Source organism: Cervus elaphus, chromosome 15 (assembly GCF_910594005.1).
Source record: "Cervus elaphus chromosome 15, mCerEla1.1, whole genome shotgun sequence".
NCBI classification, from domain to species: domain Eukaryota; kingdom Metazoa; phylum Chordata; class Mammalia; order Artiodactyla; family Cervidae; genus Cervus; species Cervus elaphus.
Genome location: NC_057829.1, coordinates 42752838 through 42773836, shown reverse-complemented (window position 1 = coordinate 42773836; position 20999 = coordinate 42752838). Strand labels below are relative to the sequence as shown.

The following is a 20999-nucleotide window of genomic DNA, read 5'->3' as shown; positions in this document are numbered from 1 at the left end:
CAGGACAGGGACTTATACAGTGTTGACTTATTGCTATTTATCACCTCTCTGGAGAAGTAGGCCCCTGCTACTGAGATGAAGATGCCATTGGAACTCAAGTTTCTCTTTGAGAAACATGGAAAAATTGTGATATATTAAATCAACAATAGGGGTATAATTTAGTTCTAAACTAGATATCTAATTTGTAGTTAAGAACATTCTATTTATTTACCTTAACAATTGTGAAAGGGGGTGAAGCATCTTGAATGAGAATTGGAGAAAAATTGTAATTTTTTTTTTAAAATAGTGGAATGTTCTAGTAGTCATGTTTTCAGAGTATAGTTTGATATCTGTAATGGTTCTACTTAGGTAAACGATGTGACCAGTGAGGACGGACAGACTCAGGGGCCTCGTGAAGATCTCAGGCCAGTGGCGTGCTCACCACAAGCCAGCACCCACAGAGTCTCTATTCTAGAAACCTTTGATCTAAATCCATTTATCCAACTAGTCCAGCTGGGGCCACTCTTGTTTCTGTTCCTTGGGAAGAACTCTAAACGCATGAACACCGACAGGCTGGGGGAGCAGCAGGACATTATAGAAAGAGCTGGAATTGTCTGAGCCCTTGTGGGTGAAGTGTAGAAGGGTTAGACACACTGGGTGACATTCTTAAAATTCTTGAGTCTTGGGACTTCCCTAGCAGTCCAATGGTTAAGACTTTGCTTTCCAATGCAGGGTGTGTAGGTTTAATCCTTGGTCAGGGAGCTAAGATTCCACATGCATTGAGCTCCAAAAACCAAAACATAAAACAGAAACAATACTATAACAAATTCAATAAAGACTTTTTAAATATTTAAAAAACTTATTTGGCTGCACACGATCTTAGTTGCAGCATGTGGGATCTTTAGTTGTAGCATGTGGAATCTAGCTCCTTGACCAGGGATTGAACCCAGGCTCCCTGCATTGCAAGGGAAGATTCTTAGCCACTGGACCACCAGGGAAGTCCCCCAATGAAGAGTTTAAAGTAAATGGTCTACATTAAAAAAAAAAAAAAATCTCGGGTCTTGAAGCATTTTCCAGCCACTTTCTTGCTGCTTTATTACTTAACCTCTCAAAGTTTCAGGTTTCTCACCTATGAAATGGAGCTGTTTCCCCCCTGGGATGGTTAGGAGGCTTAAAGAAGCCAGGACAGGGAAGGGCTAGCAGCCTCCCAGGGCAAGCTCTGTGCCCAGTAATTGAGGGACATTGCCAACCTCCTACCCAGCTTACCGCCGTGCCCCTTCACTCCAGACAGCCTCAAATCCTCCTCTGTGATGTTCTGACACTAATGGCATCCTTTAGGCCGTTTTGTCAGGATGAGACAAAATCACACCGAAAGCATCCGTGGAGAGACTGGTACACAGTAGGTGCTGAGTTGACAGGGACGGCTCTCCGGAAGCTGGTAGTGATGCTGGGTGATGGAGGCTTTCCTCGCGCTCCTTCTGTCTTCGCAGCTACCTCGGGCTTCTGGCGGGGGCTGCGGGTGGGAGTCCCCCAGTGGCCTCTGCTGAAGCGATACTAATTGTGCCAGGGAGAACGGCTCACTAGAGTGGAAAATAGTCCTCATATATCTAGCTGAAGACGATAATGACCTTTTAAATAACAGAAGCAATTTTATTTCAATACCTCAATTACTCTGAACTCTCAAATGTCAAAGTGCTCGGCACTTTCAAAATAGCTTAATATAGACATTTATAGCACTTAGACACAGCTAGTTTCTTATCTAACCTAATTATGTGTTGTACAGGAAATGGCCGAGCTCACCATCTCTATTATTTTTTACAGTGATCCCCGCGCACGGCCCTGGGCTCAGCCTGGAGTCTTGCAACTGGAATTTCTCCCTGGCCGAGGATGCGCTGTTCTGGGAGAAGGCGGGACTGGGTTTCTGCCAAGGGGCCTGACCTCACCCAAGTTGGGAGAGGAGATTTGATGTGGGCTTCCCAGTTGGTTAATAGGCATAGCCATGTGCCTGGACTCAGGGGATAGCTTCCATGAATGTGAGATCCCTGGGCCACTGGGACTGGAAAGAATGGCTGGAAGTGGGTCACTGGGAGCTAGGGGTAGGCATTCTGCCTCCTAGGGCAAAGGCAGGAGGTACCTTCCCAGGATGTGGGTGGTGTGAGGTGAGGCCAGCGTCATCTGACCCAGGCCTGACCAGACTGGTACCTTCTCTTGCCATTTTTCAGAAGGCTGTTACCTTCTCCACCCTAGAGAGCCCAAAAGCCCCTGACCACCCTGAGTGGCAAGCTCTTAAGATCCTCCCTTCATTTCTACTCTGACTCTGTCCCTGATATTCCTCATCACTGCTCCAAATCACAGTCACCTCCCTGCTGTGTCTCTGAGCAGCACACTTCTGCACCTGTTCATCCCCATGCTGGAATGTTCTCTCCCAGACACCCAGTGCTCACTCTCCTGCTGCTTCAGCTTCCAGATGCCATCTTATTGGGAAGTCCATCTTGGCCCCAATGCTCACGTTTCCCCTCCTGTACTTCCTTGCCCCTTCCTCATTTTTTTTTTCTTTCTTCTTAAAGAGGTACCTTATTGAATTAGTGTTTCTCTTACATAACTATTGGTTGTGTCTCAAAGTAGAATGCAAGTGCCCTGCAGGCTGGGGTTTTTAGGAGTCGCTGCTCCATCTCAGTACTTTGACACACAGTAATTGATTCGTGACTAGTGTGCAGTGGGCAGTGAACGAGTGGTCGGATGGAAGGCCAGGAGGGCAGGCCAGCAGGTAGGAAGGTCCAGATAGGGCAGCTCCTGGCTCTAGCCTGCTTGACAAGCAGGCTCTGAGGTCAGCCTCACCACTTTTCAATTATGCCAGCAACTTGGCTCAGAGAATGCATCCATTGTACATGATGTGTTTTACTGTAACTGTTTTTAATTGAAGCATAGTTGATTCACAATGTTGCATCACCTACTGCTGTACATTTAACCCTCTGCCAGGACTGGGTGTAACCGGTGACATCTTATGGATTTGGAAACTGAGGCTCAGAGAGTCGTGCAAGGCTCCTTGAGCCTCTCAGCTGGGCTTGGGCAGAGCGGGGATGTGGGCCACAATCTGTCTTCCTTCAAAGCCACGTCTTGACCACAGTTCAGTGTTTCCAGATGATGGCGGCTGCGGTGAGGCTACCAGTCTGGGGAAAGGCCAGCTGTGTGTAGCCGTTGACCAGGTCTCCTGTGTCTGCCCAGCCCCCGTTCCAAGAGGGGGCCCCATGCTGGGGGCCAGTGGGCAGCCCCTGCTCCCATCGCATCGCCCACTCTTTCTCTTTGCCTCTCTCATTCCTTTTTAGCCTCTGTTTCCCCATCTCCAACCCTCACTCTTTTTGTTCTCGGCCAGGGGTCTACTGGCGCCCAGGCAGAGGCAGCCTCAGCACAACACAGCAGGTGGCCCTCCAGCCCAAGCTTCGCTCCTGTCTTCCCAGTCTCAGTGATGCTCAACGCTCCGTTTATTATGTCCTTGGCAAGACACTGAGAGAAAATGTTTGTAGAACTTTAAAGGGTTCCTTTCCATCCTTTCCATTCATCATTCATTCATTTATCCATTCACTCATTCATTCCCACCTTTATGGAGCACCCATGTGGGACCAGTGCTCCTGATGCCCTGGGCAGCATGAAAAAAGTGAAATGTTAGTCACTTAGTCATGTCTGAATCTTTGAGGCCCCATGGACTGTAGACCACCAGAGTCCTCTGTCCATGGAATTCTCCAGGCAAGAATATTGGAGTGGGTAGCCATTCCCTTCTCCAGGGGATCTTCTTGACCCAGGGATCAAACTTGGGTTTCCTGCATTGCAGGCAGATTCTTTATTATCTGAGCCACCAGGGAAGCCCTACTCTGGGCATTATAGACATAAAGAAATAGGACATTATCTCCAACCTTGAGGAACTCACAGATGCTTAGAGGATTGGCTGAAAAATGGGGAATTTCAACCCAGAGTGTTGGGCTGGGAAAGAGGCAGTGTGGCGTAAAAGGGACCAAGGGGGCATCCCACTGTTAGGCCAGTTGGTGCTTTGGGGTCCCTGCTCCCCTGCAGCAGGCCGTGGGCTTTGTACTAGCTATCAGGGGAGGCAATCAGGGACCCCTATCTTGGTGAGGGGACCGCCCAGGGGGAGGCAGACAGCAAATAGAAAAGTGCTTCCTTTTTCCCAGATGATCTGACTGAGGGACGCAGGAGCACAGAGGAGAGACAGCCACAGTTCATTCTGGAAGGACAAGGAGGGGCAGGGCAGGCCTTATTCTAGAGCCAAGGAATGGAGGCTGAAGATAACTGAAGGGCTCAGTGAGGTTGGAGGTTTCCTGACAAGGCTCTCCTGCAGCAGGGGGGAAGAGTGTGGAGCTAGACTCATCCTCGGCTGGGACAGGGCACTCAAACTGAGCTCCCCAAGCCTCAGTTTCACAGACGGTGAGATGTGAGCATTACATGCAGACAGGGTCTGGATCCTTTACCCTTCAGCTCCCAGGTCTCTGCAGGACGTTCCTCACTCCCCTGCCCCGTGCCCGCTGACGTCCCATCTCACAGGACAGCGCTCCTTCACAGCCTTCCTCACCAGCCGTGATCTTCTCATTTTTCCTCTGTCTTCCTCCCTGAGTGGATTGTAAGCTCCCTGAGGGTAAGGACCTCATCCGTCTCGTTCACCATTGTATCCTGGCACTGAGGAGAGCAGGAGCTTGATAAATAATTATGAATAAATATGATTGAATTGGGCTTCCCAGGTGATGATAGTGGTAAAGAACCCACCTGCCAATGCAGCAGACATGAGAGAAGTGGGTTTGATTCCTGGTTTGGGAAGATCCCCTGGAGAAGAGAATGGCAACCCACTCCAATATTCTTGCCTGGAGAATCCATCCCATGGACAGAGGAGCCTGGTGGGCTACAGTCCATGGGGTTGCAATGAGTCGAACATGACAAGCAACTGAGCACAAATGCACGCATGACTGAATTGGAGGGTGGCCGGCAGAGGGTGTTGCCCTCAGCGACATTCTTAGTGACCCTAAGGCACTGGGCTCAGTGGGATGGTGTGGGTGCTCTTTTGCCTTGATGTAGCAAGATGGAATGTCTGTACATTTCCCAAGCCATGCATCCATCCCCAAGTGCTGGCCCAGTTGTCGTAAATTAAAACAGGTTCTGGGGCCAGTCTAATAATGTGAATGCCAGAAACAACTTGCAGAAACAAAGCAATGGGAAGAGGAGGGGGTCTGTTGCAAACTGGAAATGCTAAACCAGCCTCTTCAAGGCATTTAAATTCAAAATAACGATTAGCACTTCATGGCCCAAACCGAAGCTACCTACAGGCTCTACCTGGTCCCCCAAACCACCAGTTTGTAACCTTGCTGCGGTCTCAAGGCCTCGAGATTACCAGTATGGAGACTGAGGGGCTGGGCGCCCCTTCCCCTAGGCTGATGGGAGTGTCACTGTTGGGTTTGCTGAGGACTAAACGGGCCGGGGACACAACTGGCCGATGCCCTGGTCACTACAGGCTTCTGAAGAGCTGAGGCCTCTCATGCCAGTGGAGGTTCTGCTCCCGCTGTACCATGGACGACAAGGTCCCTGGGCTTCTCCAGCTTCTGGTTCAAGAGGGGTGGGAGTGCCCTGCTTTCAGGGGCTGTGCTCCTTACTGCACAGGAGCATGTCATCCACTGGGGACCCCTTTTGTTTTGTAGGAAGTTGTTGTCTGGAAGGTGTTGCATGCCCTTAAGGTCTGATCCGTAAGGACTCCCCCTGCTCCGGCTTCACTGTGAGTATCACCTCTAGCCCCATGAGGGCGCCCCCCCTCCACTGGCCCTGCTGCCTAAGCCTCTGCAAATGTTCTCAGCCTTCCTGAGCACCAGACACTCTTGGGGCATGACCCACTTCCCAGTCATTGCGGAGTTCTGTACCTCTAGTGATGCTCTCCTGATAAATGGTGGGAAATGGTCTTGGACAAGGGGTGTGTCTCTGTCTATCAGCTTGTGGGGCAGAGACCACAGCCAGGGAAACACAGTGTTCCCTGAGATTTCAGAGATTTGGAGGAAGGAGACAATTGGGAGACTCCTTCTATTTACTAAGAAGCCATGAAGGTGCTGCACGTGGCAGCCCATCAGACAGCAATGGAAGCAAGCATTCAGACTCAGGTCTGAATGCGTGTGCGCATGCCCACACTCACTATACACACAACCCATCCCACCTGGGCATCTGTTATCTACCCAGGAACTTACTAAAGCAAAACCGATTTTGGTTTAAGAGATTTGATTTCATGCTAAACAAATTTCATCAGGATTTTCATATGAAGTGTTTGTTCCTCCCCAAATGTGCCCTGCTTGGCTGCATGTTAATGTGGTCAAATCCAATCTCCGAGTTCTCTGCAGGCCCTGGAACTGGGTTCTCGGGACTCGGCTCCTGGCTGCTGCCTGAGACCGGGGGAGGCAGTTGCTGTCACACGTGACTTCCAAGGCCCTGGGTTGCTCTTAGAGCTCAGGGAACAAAGGAATGAAAGCAGAGGGCCAGCAAGGGGCGCGAGGCTCTGTCACCAGGAGTGAGAGCCAGGGAGATGCAGAGGCCCTGGAAGCTTGATTGGTGGCACGAAGAGCCCCATGTGGACCCTCCACATGCTTCCACTGTTGAATGTCAGTCTGCTCAGAAGAAGCGATTCACCTGTCACATACTGAGGACCTGTTGGGTGCATCAGGCCCTTGGGCAGGGTACCATCTTTTGTGGCCTCTAAGGGATCCAGGGAGCAGGTTGCCTAGACTTAGCAAATACAAATACGAGATGCCCAGTTAATACTTCTTTAAGTATGTATGTCCATGTGGGCCTATACCTGTCCAGATGGCCAGATGGGTGCATCCTGAGCCTCCCTGGGACCCCAGGAGGTAGAACATCTTCCTGAGTGTGGACTCAGGTGCACACCCTGATCTGGTGTTTTCGCAGCCCCACAGAGAATCCTCCTTTCCTCTGTGCAATTAGAGGAATGTCTGTTGCACTGGCTCCTCTTTCCCACCTCTCAGAGGAGGTGGAGACTTACCATGAGGGATGGGTGGGAGAGCAGCCTTTATCTGCTGGTAACAGAGCTGCGATTTTCCCAGCGCGGGAGCAGGGGCTGCTACATGGCTGGTGGAGGTGGGCTGGGTGCTGGCCTCTCAGTGATTAAGAAGTTGTCACGGGAGGAGCTCAGCTGGGTGAAAGCTGCGCATGAGTGCTGTCCCAGGCTGACCTGGTGAAGGTGGGTAGGATGTGGGGGTACCCTGACCCCAGAGGCCCCTCACAAGCTACCAATTCTAACACTGCAGGGTGGGGAGCAGCGGGCAAATACCTCCAGAGTCAGCCTGTCTCTGTCTTCTCCAGAATGTCTCCAAGTGGTGACTCCAGAGCCCACATTAGCATCATTCAAGAGATTAAAAAAACAAAAAACAAAAACAGACAGACTGTGGCTTCTGCTCTAGCTGAGACCCAGCACCTGGGAGTCAGACTTGCCTTCCAGGATATTCCTGTAGCAATGCCATCCCTGTGTGAGCACACTGGCTCCAGCCTGATAAACCTCTGGGTGTGAGAGGGACTTGCTTCCTGTTGTGCTTTCTTTGTGCCTCTTTCCAGTCTGGGCAGAGGGCTTCCTGGACGGGGGCGGAATGGCTCTCTACCAGGGCCCCAGCACAAGGCCTGGCTCAGCAAGAGAAGATACCAGTGAGTGAATGAACAAGTGATGCATTGAAAGATGACATCATGTCAAGGACGAGAGGTCTGTTGTCTGCTTCATTCCACCATCGGATAAACAGATGTGATTTCAGTCTCAGGACCAGTCACCATGTGGGCACTGGAGTCTCATATTCCAGATACAGAAACTGAGGCCAAAGCTGGCAGGCAGTAGGGACCCTGGGAATGCGGCTCGGGCTCCCTGGTCCCTGGGCGCTTCTCTCAGCTGTGATCATCACTGTGTATGCCTGGTCCCAGATTCCGGTCTCTGGATGCTGAGCTGTGGCTGCATAGCTTGGCACAGCTCTTGCTCCTAGGCCCCTCATCTCTGCTGGATTTGGGGTATCAGCAGGGCTGCATCCATGTGGTCCTTATTTATACTTTGGCCCAATCTGCCAGTGTTCCTGGCCTCTGCCCTGGCTGTTGGGGGTCCTAGTGCTCCCCCCTGCTTTCTCCCCCTTCCTTAGGCCTCTGTCCTGGACTTCCCTCCACCATTGACAATTGTCAGGGACCCCAGGCTGGCTGCTTCTGAAATGCTGAGACCAGCTGGAGTCTCCTCCCACCCAGGTTGCCAACGACCTTCCGACTCTGGATCCCCACTCTTCCTGGGGCTTTCCTCCCTGCCCCACCCCACGTGAAGATGCAGGGAGAAGGTGACTGTCCACAAGCCAAAGAGAGAGGACTCAGAAGAAGTCAATCCTGAGGACACGCTCCTCCAGACTTCTGGCCTCCAAAACTGTGAGAAAACTTTCTGTGGTTTACGCCCCCAGCCTGCAGGGCTAGCAAGTCCTTCTGGCAGTCCTAGCAAGTGAGCCCAGCCAGACTGACATGCCCTAGAACCGAGAGATCTCTCTATAGCCTTGCCACCTCATGTCACATTTGTTTGCACAAGCATCTTAGCTCCAAGACCCCAGCAAAATGATCCACCCCCATCCTTCCATTTTTTTCCTGTGACCTGGGGAACCAAAATGCAGAGCTCAGGAAATGCTTGTTGAATGAATGAGCCCCAGACAGCTTTTGGGCCAGCAGACCTCTCAGTCTGGGGTAAATAACAGGAGCTGTGTTTTGAAACATGACAACAGCCCTTGATATTTATGACCTTGCTTGTTGGCCTTCCCGGGGAGGGTACTCTCTGCACTTCAATTTATGGTCTTCCGTTGCAGGTCCAGACTGACTAAGGCATTGCAAATGGGCTGTCTACTAATAGCATATGCAGACAGTATGGGTGGAGGCATGATCCTTGGCTCCGGGATCAGACACATGCCCTCCTTACCCAGAGAGGGGTGTTCTGGACCTGAGCTGAGTCTCTTCCTCCACCTTTCCGTTTGCAAAGAACTCGAAGTTGACAGGTAGATCGCTATTTCCTAATCATCCTTCACTCACTCACTATTTTTGACACAGTTCATACCACCATTAGTTTCTTAATATTTATCTTTACATGGACTCGCTGCTCCCTGGAGGCCAGATGACCTGGACCACGAGAAACTGAGTTCTTTTTCTTGTTAGCCCCAGGCCTGAGCTAAATTGGGATGGGCCACCCACCAGGGCATCTGCAGGGCTTAGAGAAATATGGGAAGAATTGGTATTCTCTAGAAGGGAAATTGTGGGGAGGAGGGAGTTAAAGCTGAGGAGTGTTGCCACCCCAAATCCCTGGGTGCTCACCTTAGCTGGATTTCATTGAAGAGGCAGGTGAATTTCCTTTCAAGGCCTCTGGAAGGCTGGAGGTGGGGAGATGTAAGAATGAGGGTGCTGCCTTCATGGTCTAATGCCTGAATCTTAAGGTGCTGGAATTTTTCAGAGGGGCTCAATACTTGCCCCCTGCCGTGTATTTTCAGATGGAGAAAAAAGTCACATGGCAGCCCAGATTCTCCCAGGATAAGCTGCAGCTTAAAACCAGTATGTGAACTGGGGCCCTTGACCTTGTAAAGACAGGTCCCCAGAAAAGCCTGCTAAGCCCGAGCCCAGCCAAGACCCACTGTGGCGTGCAGAGTAGGGGCAGGCACCCCAGGCAGGGTGCGTCCTCCCAGCTGACTTGCCTATACTTGTGGTGGGCAGCCATCGTGTCTATGTTCTGAGCCCAGTCATGGAAGCTGGGCCTCCTGAATGTGATCTCCTGCTCCCCAAGGTCCCCTGTACAGAGAGCAAGACCACAAGATTCCTCTGATCCCACTGAGGGAAATGGAGGGCTGAAAAACACTCCAGAAGTGGGTTGTGCATCCCTGAGGCCTTTCTGCCTTTCTAAGTGTGGAGCCACAAATACCTCAGTGGGAAAGGCTGGCAATTTTAAATTCAAGAGCCCTCTTCTATTTGGAAAATAGTTGTTTTAATAAAATAACAATACCATATTTCCCACTAGTTTCCAGGAAGCAGCCCAATGTTTTTTCAGTTCAATAAGCCCTTTGAAAGGTGAGCTGTGTAATTGCGAGTGCTGGTTGGCACCCGTGAGCCACAGTCTCCAGCATGCTGCTTACGGGTCCCGATGCACATGTGTATCTGTTTTATTGATTCACATCCGTGTGTGATCCAAGGCCAAAGTTCAGGGTATGGAGCTCCAGCGGCCTGTGGCCTCCTCTTTGGGGACCTGTTGGAAGGGGGGTCCTGCGGGTTTCTTTTGCATCCCAGGTGCTGCGTCTGAGCCCTCCGCTTGGTCCTGCTGCCCGTTGGGTCACATGGCTGCCATGCCAGAGCCTCCACCGGCTCCTGCCTCCTACCCCTCTGCGGACCAGCAGAATATTCTTCCCTTCTCATCACCAACCAGGAGTTTGGTCTGGTTTCTTGGGAAGAGAACAAATAAAGAGGAATATTAGAGCAAACTTGTGCACCCTGCTTATCCCAGACTGCATGCAGGACATTACGACATGGGGGAGGGGGTTCAGGCCAGGACCCCAGGAGAGCCTGCACCTGGCCTCCACCTGAAGCAGGGGAGAGTCTTGTGACTCAGGGAGAGCTCTGACCTAGGAGAGTTATGGCTTTGGAAGCACTGAGGGGACGCTCCCAGATGCTGGGGCTCTGGGGAACAGGGCAAGACCCTGACATTTTCCCTTCAGCATCTTTGGGAGTATCTCCTATCCTTTGAGCTATGCAGCCAGGCCAGTAGGCAGAAGGTAGGGCAAGTTCTCCAGCAAAGGACAGAGGGCTCAGGGCCTTCTGTCCATTCCCATACGCCCCACCCTAAGCCACCCTGCCTCAGTCTGGCCTTCCCACCACGGCAGAACTTGGGTGCCCCACTCCAGGGCAGGAGGGGAGAAGGACAGGGCTCCTGAAGATCTGGTCCCCTGAGACTAACACGCCTAGTGTTTAGAACAGGCTAATGATTCTAAGTTCCACCATCGAGTAATTGTAAAGAATAAAACAATGCTGCAAGGGTAGTATCTGACACCCGTCCATTCCACGTTGGCTTCGAGCCCTTGAAAGGCATTTTCTATAATGTAGGAAAACCATCATACCAAACGTTACAATCATCAAGGGGCCTCAGGAAAAAAGTCCCTCTTTAGGATAAAATTACAAGTCAATATACTTTTACTTTCTGGATTTCTCTGTGAATTCATAGACATTCAAGAGAGTGAGAGGGAGAAAGAAAGAGCAAGAATATGTGTGTTAAGAACCATTTCCTAGGCCCTACATGGCCGTCTTGCTACTGTACATGCTGGGGCCCCCCGGGTTCCTGGGTCCTTGTCGTGAGTCCACCTCCTAGGGCCGAGTGTCCTGAGTACAACAGCCAGGGCTTCCTAGGGGCAGCATAGCGCCCTCTGCTGGAGGCTTGGAGCAGCCAGCTTGTTGTTACCTGGACACGGCCAGAGCTGTCACTGCAGAGTTGGCCTTGCTGGGTTTCCCTGTCAAAGCCACGCTGACATCCAGTTCTCTGCAAAGGGCAAGATTCTTCTCCCATCGGTGAACTATGAGGAACGTGCAAGGGGATAGTTAGAAAACCCGAGCGGTTTAACACACATGCATGTGTACATCCACACACAGGGCTGCAAACACATACAAATATATTTATATTTGTGGTCAGCAACTTGTTAAATTGAGGGGGAAAATATATTTAATCTTGGCCTGTGCTGTTGCAAAAAGGGCCGTCCCAATTTAATTTGCAGGCTGTGATAGTTACATGTGCTGACGTGCTGCGGTATCCATTGTGTACCAAATTGGATTTGTGTATTATTGCTTTCTAAATTGCATGCCTAGTTCAGCAAAATTGTTCATCAGTGTTTACTGGCTTTATGCTTAATAAGATACCCCACAATACCTTGCTGCCAGGATGTAACGCAGCCTGTAATTGCCTAGTAAAAATAAATTACATAAAGTCGGCATTATCAACTTACCTAAATCCGCTCATGCCATGACCAATAATTAAATGCTGAGAATGTTTGTTTTCAAAAAATAGAACTCAATGATTGCTACTTCACTCATTTTAATGACTGTATATTGGGACAGACGGTGACTCCTTTGTGGAGGGTGAGGTGGAGAGACATCAGTTGGGTCCACCACTACGAGGTCACTTGGTTGCAGTCAGGGCAGTAGCGACGCAGCTGTCCCAGCTGACCCAGGGTGACAGACAGCTCTGTGCCCCAGGAAATGCACATGTGTTTTGTGTTTGTGCATAAGTTCCCAAACCAAGCTTTTCCCAAGGACTTTTTGTGTACCGGATTGAGCCCAAACCTACGGAGTGATTCCTAAAGTAAATTGGACTCCACTGGGTTGGTCTTGGCTGCAAATGACAAATAAATGAATTCCAGGCAGAAATTAGATGACATCTGCACACAAATGCAGCAACCCTCATATCCTCAGTACCCTCAAAGAACTCTTTTCTTGCCTCTCAAGGTATTCAAGGAATGCAATAATATACACACCAAGAGACATGCGTCTCTTGTGTCAAGCCGAGGACTAGTCCCCTTCCAACAAAACAGTTATAAGCAATATTATGAGGACAGCGAGCCCTCCAGTGGCTTAGGTTTGTAAACCTGCACATGGATTTGCTAACTCTAAGCAGCGGCCTCACCTGATTTTTATGACTATGTCTGTGCCCTTGTGTCATTTTATCCAAATCCTCCTTTGAACTGTAACCACAAGCAGAGCAATTAATTCTACTTGGCAGTGGTGACCTCAGGCTGGTTAGGACAAATAGCAGAGGAAGGAAATGGGTGTGAGGCTCCTGTCTGCCTGACACCATCAGGTAGGTCCCCTCGTGTAATCGGCCAGTGTGTTAGGGGAAAGTCTCCTAGTAATCTGAGAAAATGATAATCATGACCCACGTTTTGTCGAGGAGATCTTTGTCTATGGTATTACTTTTCTGTCATCTGCTTCCTACAAGTTAGGAGGTACAGGAAGCACCTCTGTTGACAGAGAGGGAAACTGAGGACCGAAGAGGTTGCAGAAGACAGAGCTGGGTCTAGAACTTTTGTTTCCTGATTTTCATCTTGCTTCTCATCTCACTAGACCCCCTTCCCAATGAGCACAACCTTGTCGATCCTGAGTAGAAACCGAAAATCCACTAGCACTTCCAGAACCAATGGAATGGCTCTGAGATGCCCTTTGTCCATCTGTCCCTTCATCCATCTACCTACCCACTCAGCTAACATTCTGGCTCGGGCACCCACTTATCAACCATGGGCTGAACTAATGCCTTTAGCTTATCAGAGCTCAGTAGCTTCAGAAGTGGTCAGCTGAGTCCAAGACCGAGGTGGCGTGCTCTCACACTGGTGTGCCACAAAACACTTCATGAGCAGGGGGAGAATAAGAATTCATGGGCAGGGGAGAGACTCTGGCCCCTGTCCTCCAAAGAAGAACTGTGAGCTCCTAAGAATGCACAGGACTCTTTTTACACTGTGGTGGGCTGATTCACTGTGGTCCCAAAGGACCCTAGAGATCTTAGGACCAGTGAACTGAATCCCCAGTGGCTGTAGATTCTTGTAAGGTCACCATTCTAGGTCAGTCTAGGTTGTTGACAAGGGCATCGTCTGATGGCATTATGTTGAAGGAAGGGATTCCCATGTAGATTCTAGGACCTAGCAGGGGCTCAGCCAATGTCCATGTCTGCTTGTGTGGATGAAGAGTCCATGAATCAGTGACTAAATGAATCAAGGAAGTGTGGAGCACATATTAGAAATGAACTAAAAATGGCTACTCCCTGTAGAAGACAAGCCTTCACAATCTGGAACATTCTCTCTAGTGGTTGATCATGGGTCCCGGGATGCAGAACGAACCAGAAGAACCCATGATGACAAGAGTGAGGCCATGCAGGACCCCCAGGAGTGAGGTTTGTGTTTGCGCTCATCCTGGATGGTCTGGCCCTGGCCAAGAAGCGTGCTCTGGCAGTGGGCGTGTCTAGTCTGGGGGCAGAAATGAGAACTATAGTAGCAATGGCTTCGGGTCACTTCAGGCAAGTTGCTGAACTGCTCCGTGCCTCAGTTCTCTTCTCACCCAGGTATCACCGCAGTATCTTCCTCATGGGGTTGCCGTGAGAAATAAGAGAACACGCGGGAAGAGTGAATGGTGGAAACTGCTCCCGGTCGGCTCTGCCCCTCACGGCTCTGTGACGGTGGCCCTGGTGGTGCTGATGCCAGAGGCCATGGTGACAGAAGTGAGAACAGATCATCTTACTCCAGGCCCAAAGGCTACCCCCCAAAGAGGGCTCTGCTGCGGAGTGGCGGTTCTTTTACTCTGCTGATACCAGCAGTCACCTGGGGACTTGTTAGATACGGGAACTCTATCCTTCTCCAATCTTTTCCTTGAGGTTAGGACCCACCTCTAAATGTTTCATGAGCCTCCTGGGCCATGCTGGTGCAGACCACCCTCAGACCTACTTTGAGGAACTTGCCGTGGTGAGTGGGGGATGTTGAGTCAGGGACAACAGGGCAGAATGGGGCCGATGGAACCATTTCCTCTCCCCGGAGACGCAGCTAAGCCACCCCTGCTCCTGTCTGCAGCCTGGCAGTTCAGGTCAGTGGCCAGTTGGATGGACCCAGGTCCTGAGCTGGGGAGTTTGGCATTTAAGAGTCACCCAGGAAGATGGATAGCATCAAGCCAAGCTCAGCTGGGTGTGGCCCCCCCCCAGAGCTCGGGAACCCCTGACAACCACCACCAGCACTGTTCACATGCCCGAGGAGCCTCCCAGAGCCAGCCGGTCCCTGAAGGGTGAGGCTGGGCCTCAGTGGGGCTTCCAAACATGGATTCATACTCCACCAGCAGCTCACAGAAAACTGTGCTCCTGACCTGAGATCTGTCAATACCCCAAGAAACTCACTGTCTTCCCTGATCTCTGCAGCCTGGCTGGAGCTGCAGCCCTCAACAGAGGAGAGAAGAGGGGAGGGAGGGCTGAGCGAGGCAAGGGTGCTCCCGGGAACCAGGAGCATAGCAGTTACCTCTGGGGCTTGGAGATGATGGAGCCCAAGGTTCCTCTGGCGCTGCCTGCCCGGGAACAGACATCTTCACATCTTCAGTCTTCCAGATCTGTCCAGAATAGAGAACATGCCATGGGCTGGGGCAACGAACCTGTCTGCAGGCTCGGGGCCCGTCCTTTCCTCCACACCTGGGGGACCCTGAGGGAAGGGGCGCATGGCCCCCTTTCACTTCTGATGTTGACATATTCTCAGGATAAAAGCCTGTTTAGGCTTCAGTTTGCCTGCAGGGAAGTTTGGCAGCTGTAGAAGGATGTAGACGGGATGAGTTCCCTCCCCAACCCTGGGTCATAGGGCACTTAGCCTGACCCCGTATCTGCAGGGACGAGACTCAGCAGTCAGCTCAATGTCATTTTACTTAGCTAGTGCCCACTTGTCTGTCTACCACCATTCCCAGAGGCCTCCCTTTATCACTAAGCAGCACGGCTTCCCGTCCCCTATGTACGGTGCCAGGTCTGTCGTGAGTGCCCTCAGGCTGACCACACATGGCATCTCACTTGCTAAGCCTGAACTTTCTTTCCCCGCAGGACAATGAGCAGCCTCCACTTGCGGGCTTCTGTGAGCGCCGCACCGGGTCTAGCCCAGCGCTGGGCCTTCCCGGGAGCTCAGTTAGTGCGCTGAGTGGACAAGGGCAGGGCACCTGGCAGACTCACGCTCCTGCTCTGGGGGCCCATGAAGGAAATGCAGCTGCCCCCAGCCACCCCGGGCTCCTCTGACTGATGCACAGGATAGACCACGACCCACCCAGCCCTGACCCTCATGATCTCCTCGTGTTTTAGCCAGCCCAAGACGCCCTTCCCTCTGTAGAGACCCTGTGCTCCTCTAGTCCACAGATGAGGCCCTGCAAGGGGACTTCCCAGAGGGCTCTCCTCAGCGTCGTCTCTCCTGTCCACGCACCCTGACCCCTCAGCCTGCATGGCCTTCTCTGTATGCCCTGACGTCTCCTCATCCTCAGGGCTTGGCTGAAATGCCACCTCCTCTGCTGGAAATAAATCCACTCTCCACTTGGCCCCCACCCTGTTATTCATTCTGCTTCCTGAAGCATCACCTCTGTGATGATTCTCAGACTTTGGGAATGGAGGCTCCTGGAGGATAGGGCTTCGTTGCAGCCATGCTGGCTGGCCCACACGGAGCTTTCACAAATGCATGTAGAATTCGAAGAGCATTTTCTAGAATACCTCGAGGCATGCAACTGACACTTCCTTTCAAAAATTGTGGAATTCAAATGACAGTTTCTTGAGTAAAGCTCTTAACTCTTCCTCATCTTATTCATTCCCCCCTCCTTGCTGTCAGTCTCAGAAAAATCACCTGTGTTTTGCTCTTCCCACATTATTCCTCCCTCCTCAATGTTTCTCCTTTATTGTCTTCTTGGTTTCTTGATGGTTTCTCTTCCCAAGGCCTTCCTCAGAGCATACATGGCACTCTGATTGTCCCAGTCATAGCATGAAACACATATGTACATTTTCTGTTCATCTTTTTTTTCTAGAATATGACATCTGGAGGACAAGGACCTGTTTATCATTAATCTTTGGATCCCTTATGTATGAGGTGCTTGGTACATAGCCAGAGTTCAATGAATGTTAGGCGGATGGATAGCTGGAGGGACAAATAAGTGGGCTGATGAGTAGATGGAAGGATGAATGCAATAATGAAAGGGTGGATGGATGAATGGAATAGTAAATGGATAGAAGTAGATAGAGAGATAAGTAGCTGGATGGGTAGATGGATTAATGGATGGATGAATAGACCAGTGGGTGAATGGATGAAAGGATGGCCTATATGTCTCTTGTCAGTACTGAATTATATTCTGATGCATTTGACCATTCAGCTTTCATAACTTGTGACAATAAGTATTTTTTAATTGTTGAAGTATATGTGTGTATAAAATTTTATGTATTATATTAATATTAAAAAAAACCCTTGCCTTTGCCCTCACATGCTGTGGGGACCTGGTCTGGAATGTTTAAATGCGGTCTGCAGATTTGACTCTTAGAGGAAGTGGACAGAATGGAGATGAACACATTTCTTGTAGCATGCCTTCATTCCACCCAAGGAATACCTACCCGGACCATGCCATCCTGACTTCCGGTGATGATGACATGGCTTGTGTCCCACGCTGGCCCCTCCACCACGTAGCAGCAGGTTATGGCTCCTTCTGGGCCCCAGGCCGTGGTAATGCTGGCCAGTGGTTGTCCGTTGACATCCCACAGGGACAAGTGGGCTCCCGCACAGGAGACGATGGTGCCCTGCAGCAGTGAGAGCGGGCTTCACTTCAGGTTGGGATCACTGCCTGTCCGTCTGTCTGGTCACTCAGCTTGCACACCCAAGCACCCTCCACCTGCCGTCCTCTGAAGACTAACCAAGGCACTCCCAGACCTCCTAAGACATCCACTTCTTCCCAGGTGACTCACAGGCCTGCTGTGTTTTCACACAACGGTGCCTTCCTGGTTCTCTTCACACTGAAATCAGGCATTTGGATACTGCTGTCCCCAGCACAAGCTGACTGGCTCAGCCTTTGGACTCCTCCCACAGCACTCTCCCTGGCAACATACTGACTGGCATAGAAGACCTAGCCAGGGTACCATCCCAGGCCCAGACATGGGGTCTACACCTGGCTGGCCAGCCCTGTCCCTGTGAAGCAGCTTTGGATGACCCCTGGTGGAGGGCAGGGAACAGGGGCTTGAATGACTGCATGTAGTTCATAAAATAGGGCAAGGTCCCCTTGGGGGGAATTTCTGAGGAGAAATTTGCCCATTGCATCTCCTGAAATGTGTATGTCTGGAGTGTTCATTCCTTAACTGCTTGTCTATCTCGTGTCCAGTAGAGTTGTGGTCACTGTCACCAATGACCCACCAAGGACCCCAAGAGCCATCTGGGGCTAAGGCTTTGAACCTTGCCCTGACCACAGAAGGGATGTTGGGAGCTCCAGGCCCCTCTACAGTGCCCTGGGCTGAGCTCCATCACGTCCCTTCCTGAATCGTTTGGTGGAGTCTGCCTGAGGCCAGGGACCCTGTCTGATACATCTCTGCTCAGCACCCAGCCAGCACTTCATGAACTCAGTCAGCTCCAGGACACGGTGGGTCAAACAAGTTGTTATCCTGATATCAGTCTTCTCTAAGGGCTGGGGACATAATTCCTTATGAATTTATTTTCTTCCATATCAGAACATGGTGCTTTCCCTATTATATCCACCCATTCATCCATTCAGCCAACATCCATCCATCTACCTACCCACCCTCCATCTATCCACACATTCATCCCTCCATCTGCCCAACCACCTATCCATCCATCCTCTTTTTGCCCATCTAATATTCTTCCTGGATTGAAGCCCATTTGGAGCACCACTTTCAGCCACAGTTAGCACCAGAAGTCTCCTCCATCCATGACCTCTTTCTCCTCCTATGATACAACTGCTCAGTCTATGCATGCTCCAGGCCCCTCAGGTTTTCTATCAGCAGATGCAGAGCCTCAGAAAACCCCATATTCTATGATGGGGATTCCAGTGTAAAGCTCCACACTGGTATACATACATGCATATATGTATATACACAGTATATATATTATTCTATCTCTCATACACAAACACATACACACACACATGGTGCACTTCCTGACAGGTGCCAGGAATGGAGGGACAGCCAGAGGTGTTTCCTGACTTGGAGACCAGAGGTGTTTGCCAAGCTCACACTGATTTGCAGTCAACTGGCTGGATCAGTCAATCAAACCCAGAAGATCCCTCACCAAATTCAGCTTGCTTCCCCAACTCCCCGATGCTCATGTCAGAACAGACACCTCCCACCAGCCCACCTCCTTGAGGGGAAAAAAATAAAGAAGCAAAAAATAAAATCGAGACCAAAATTGAGATTGTTGATGGCACCACTCTGCCTGTGTAGAGAATGTCCCACATATTTGGGGCCTCCATACACTCTGGGGTGGTCTTTGCGCCCGGGTTTTTTCTCAGGGGACTGTCCACCATGTCACTGTGAAGAATCATTAGACATGTTGAGGACACAGACATTGAGAAAGAAGAGCCTCACCGAGACGTCACTGATGGCAACAGCAGATACGCCCTCCCTGTGGGCAGGCAGGCGGGCGACATGGGTGAGGTGGTCCAGGTCCCACAGGATGCACATGCAGTCTTGCGAGCCACTCACCAGGACGTTGAAGGTGACTGATGCCGCCAGGCATGTGACAGCCTGTGTGTGTCCGTACAAGGCCTGGGGACAAGGGATGAGAGTGCAGGTTATGAGAGGGGCCCTTAATCCAGTTACTCGGGGAGATACCCCACTCTCCCCTTTTACCTTTGGGCCCCAGATGAGAGAACAGAGATTCAGAGTGATCCAGTGACTCCAACGTGTGTCAGGTGTGTGTCTGTGTGCACGTGCGCATGTGTATTCACGGGTCTGTGGCTGGCTTCTCAGAACCATCCCTTTCCAGGGTTGAAATCCAGATGGGGAGAGTCAGTGGTCCTTTTTATTATACTCAAGTGGAGACCCCAGTAACATCCTCATGCTCTCTGCCCTCCCATGTTATCTTGCAGTCTGAAGCAGCGCACACCACTATTAAGATGCAAGGGTGCTGGTTTGTCATGTGTGGTATCCCAACCAATGGTACAAATATCATCTGGGAACTTGTCAGAAACGTACATTCTTGGGCCCCTCCCAGGTCTGCTGAATCAGAAACTCTGGGAATGGGGCCCCAAAAGCTGGGTTTTCACAAGCTGTCCAGAGAATTTCATGCATGCTCAAATGTGAGCATCATACTAGGGGAACCTCAGAAACACATGTGCCCCCTGGAAACTAAACTGGGAAGAAGGCAGGGAGGTCAGGTCATAGTTTAGAGGATTTGACTTTTCAAGTCCAAAGGATCCACGTTCATATCCAGTCTGGCTGCCCAGCAGCCGGGAACTCGGGGCCTCAGTCTTGGCTCTCAGGTTGGCCTAGGAGGGTCTGGCTTGGCTGATGGATGGTTATGTGTCCCGACCTGGCCAGAGGCCTTGCTCCCCATGGACATGTTCCTGGGGGACTAGGGATGCCTCCCAGGCACACTGGGATCCCTGGCCTGCTGCTGCTGGTGGCAGTGTGGTTTCCATTACAACTGTCCCAGCAGCTGCCAGGTAAGCCTGGTATGAGAGCTGGCACGCACACATGTGCCTGCTGTCCTCTGAAATCAGCCTGAGAAGTGCAGAGGTGGTTCTCTGAAACCTGACTACTCCCCGCATCTAGTGGCAAACGTCCACCCTCAGGACTGTCCACCACTCACTCATTTGAGTCAATGAGGTTGAGCACCATTTTTCAAAGTTTTCACCTGGCCTGGTCACAATAATTAAAAGTTTAGCTGCAGATTCCCATTTGTGCTCCATGGATCCTAACATGGCACCAACCTGATGGATGTGACCCATGGAAGAAGGCTGGGGTCACTTTAGGGGCTACTTAGGGAAGTGAAAACTGTCTAAAAGAAGAGAGGAAAGCAGAGGCCTTGACAGGCACTTTCTGGTAGTCTTCCCAGAATGACCTCTGTCTACTGGCTAAGTTCTGACTGCCGGGGACAGGACAACTCCAGAGCATGCAGGCTGGGGACCCAAGTGTGAGGACTGGGGATGCAGAGACATCGGCTATGAGTCCAGTGCCTGTGTGAGCTGTCTGTTACTGGAGCGGGGCCTCTGCTTTCTTGGGGAAAGTGTTGGGGGAAGCGCTGGAGAGGGAGGGACCACTGTGTGCGTGGGCACTGCCCACCTCTGTAAGCCTCTCACCAGCCTGGACACTAAAGCACCTGGAGGCAGTCAGCACTGCTCCCTATTTGGGGAAGGCCTGGGAAAAAATGAAGGAGGACAGCAGTTTTAAATGTTCTCCATTGCTCTTCTGTTCTCAGAATAATACCTCTCATCATGGCCAATGGAAATAGCTCCACTGTATCACCTTA

At 51.0% G+C, this 20999-nt stretch overlaps 1 protein-coding gene across 4 annotated transcripts in view; it reads right to left on the bottom strand.

Moving 5' to 3' along the window:
- Window positions 1–9984: 9984 nt before the first annotated feature.
- Window positions 9985–20999, bottom strand: part of WDFY4 (WDFY family member 4) — a 255952-nt gene continuing 244937 nt past the window's right edge. For all 4 annotated transcript variants that reach the window (XM_043926460.1, XM_043926457.1, XM_043926459.1 and 1 more), the window contains exons 58-62: window positions 19115–19294; window positions 17141–17323; window positions 15042–15129; window positions 11465–11576; window positions 9985–10454 (exon numbers count right to left, since the gene is read on the bottom strand). In XM_043926460.1, the coding sequence (XP_043782395.1) occupies window positions 10388–10454; window positions 11465–11576; window positions 15042–15129; window positions 17141–17323; window positions 19115–19294 (630 nt within the window). In that variant the 3' untranslated portion in view covers window positions 9985–10387. The remainder of the gene's footprint in view (window positions 10455–11464; window positions 11577–15041; window positions 15130–17140; window positions 17324–19114; window positions 19295–20999) is intronic.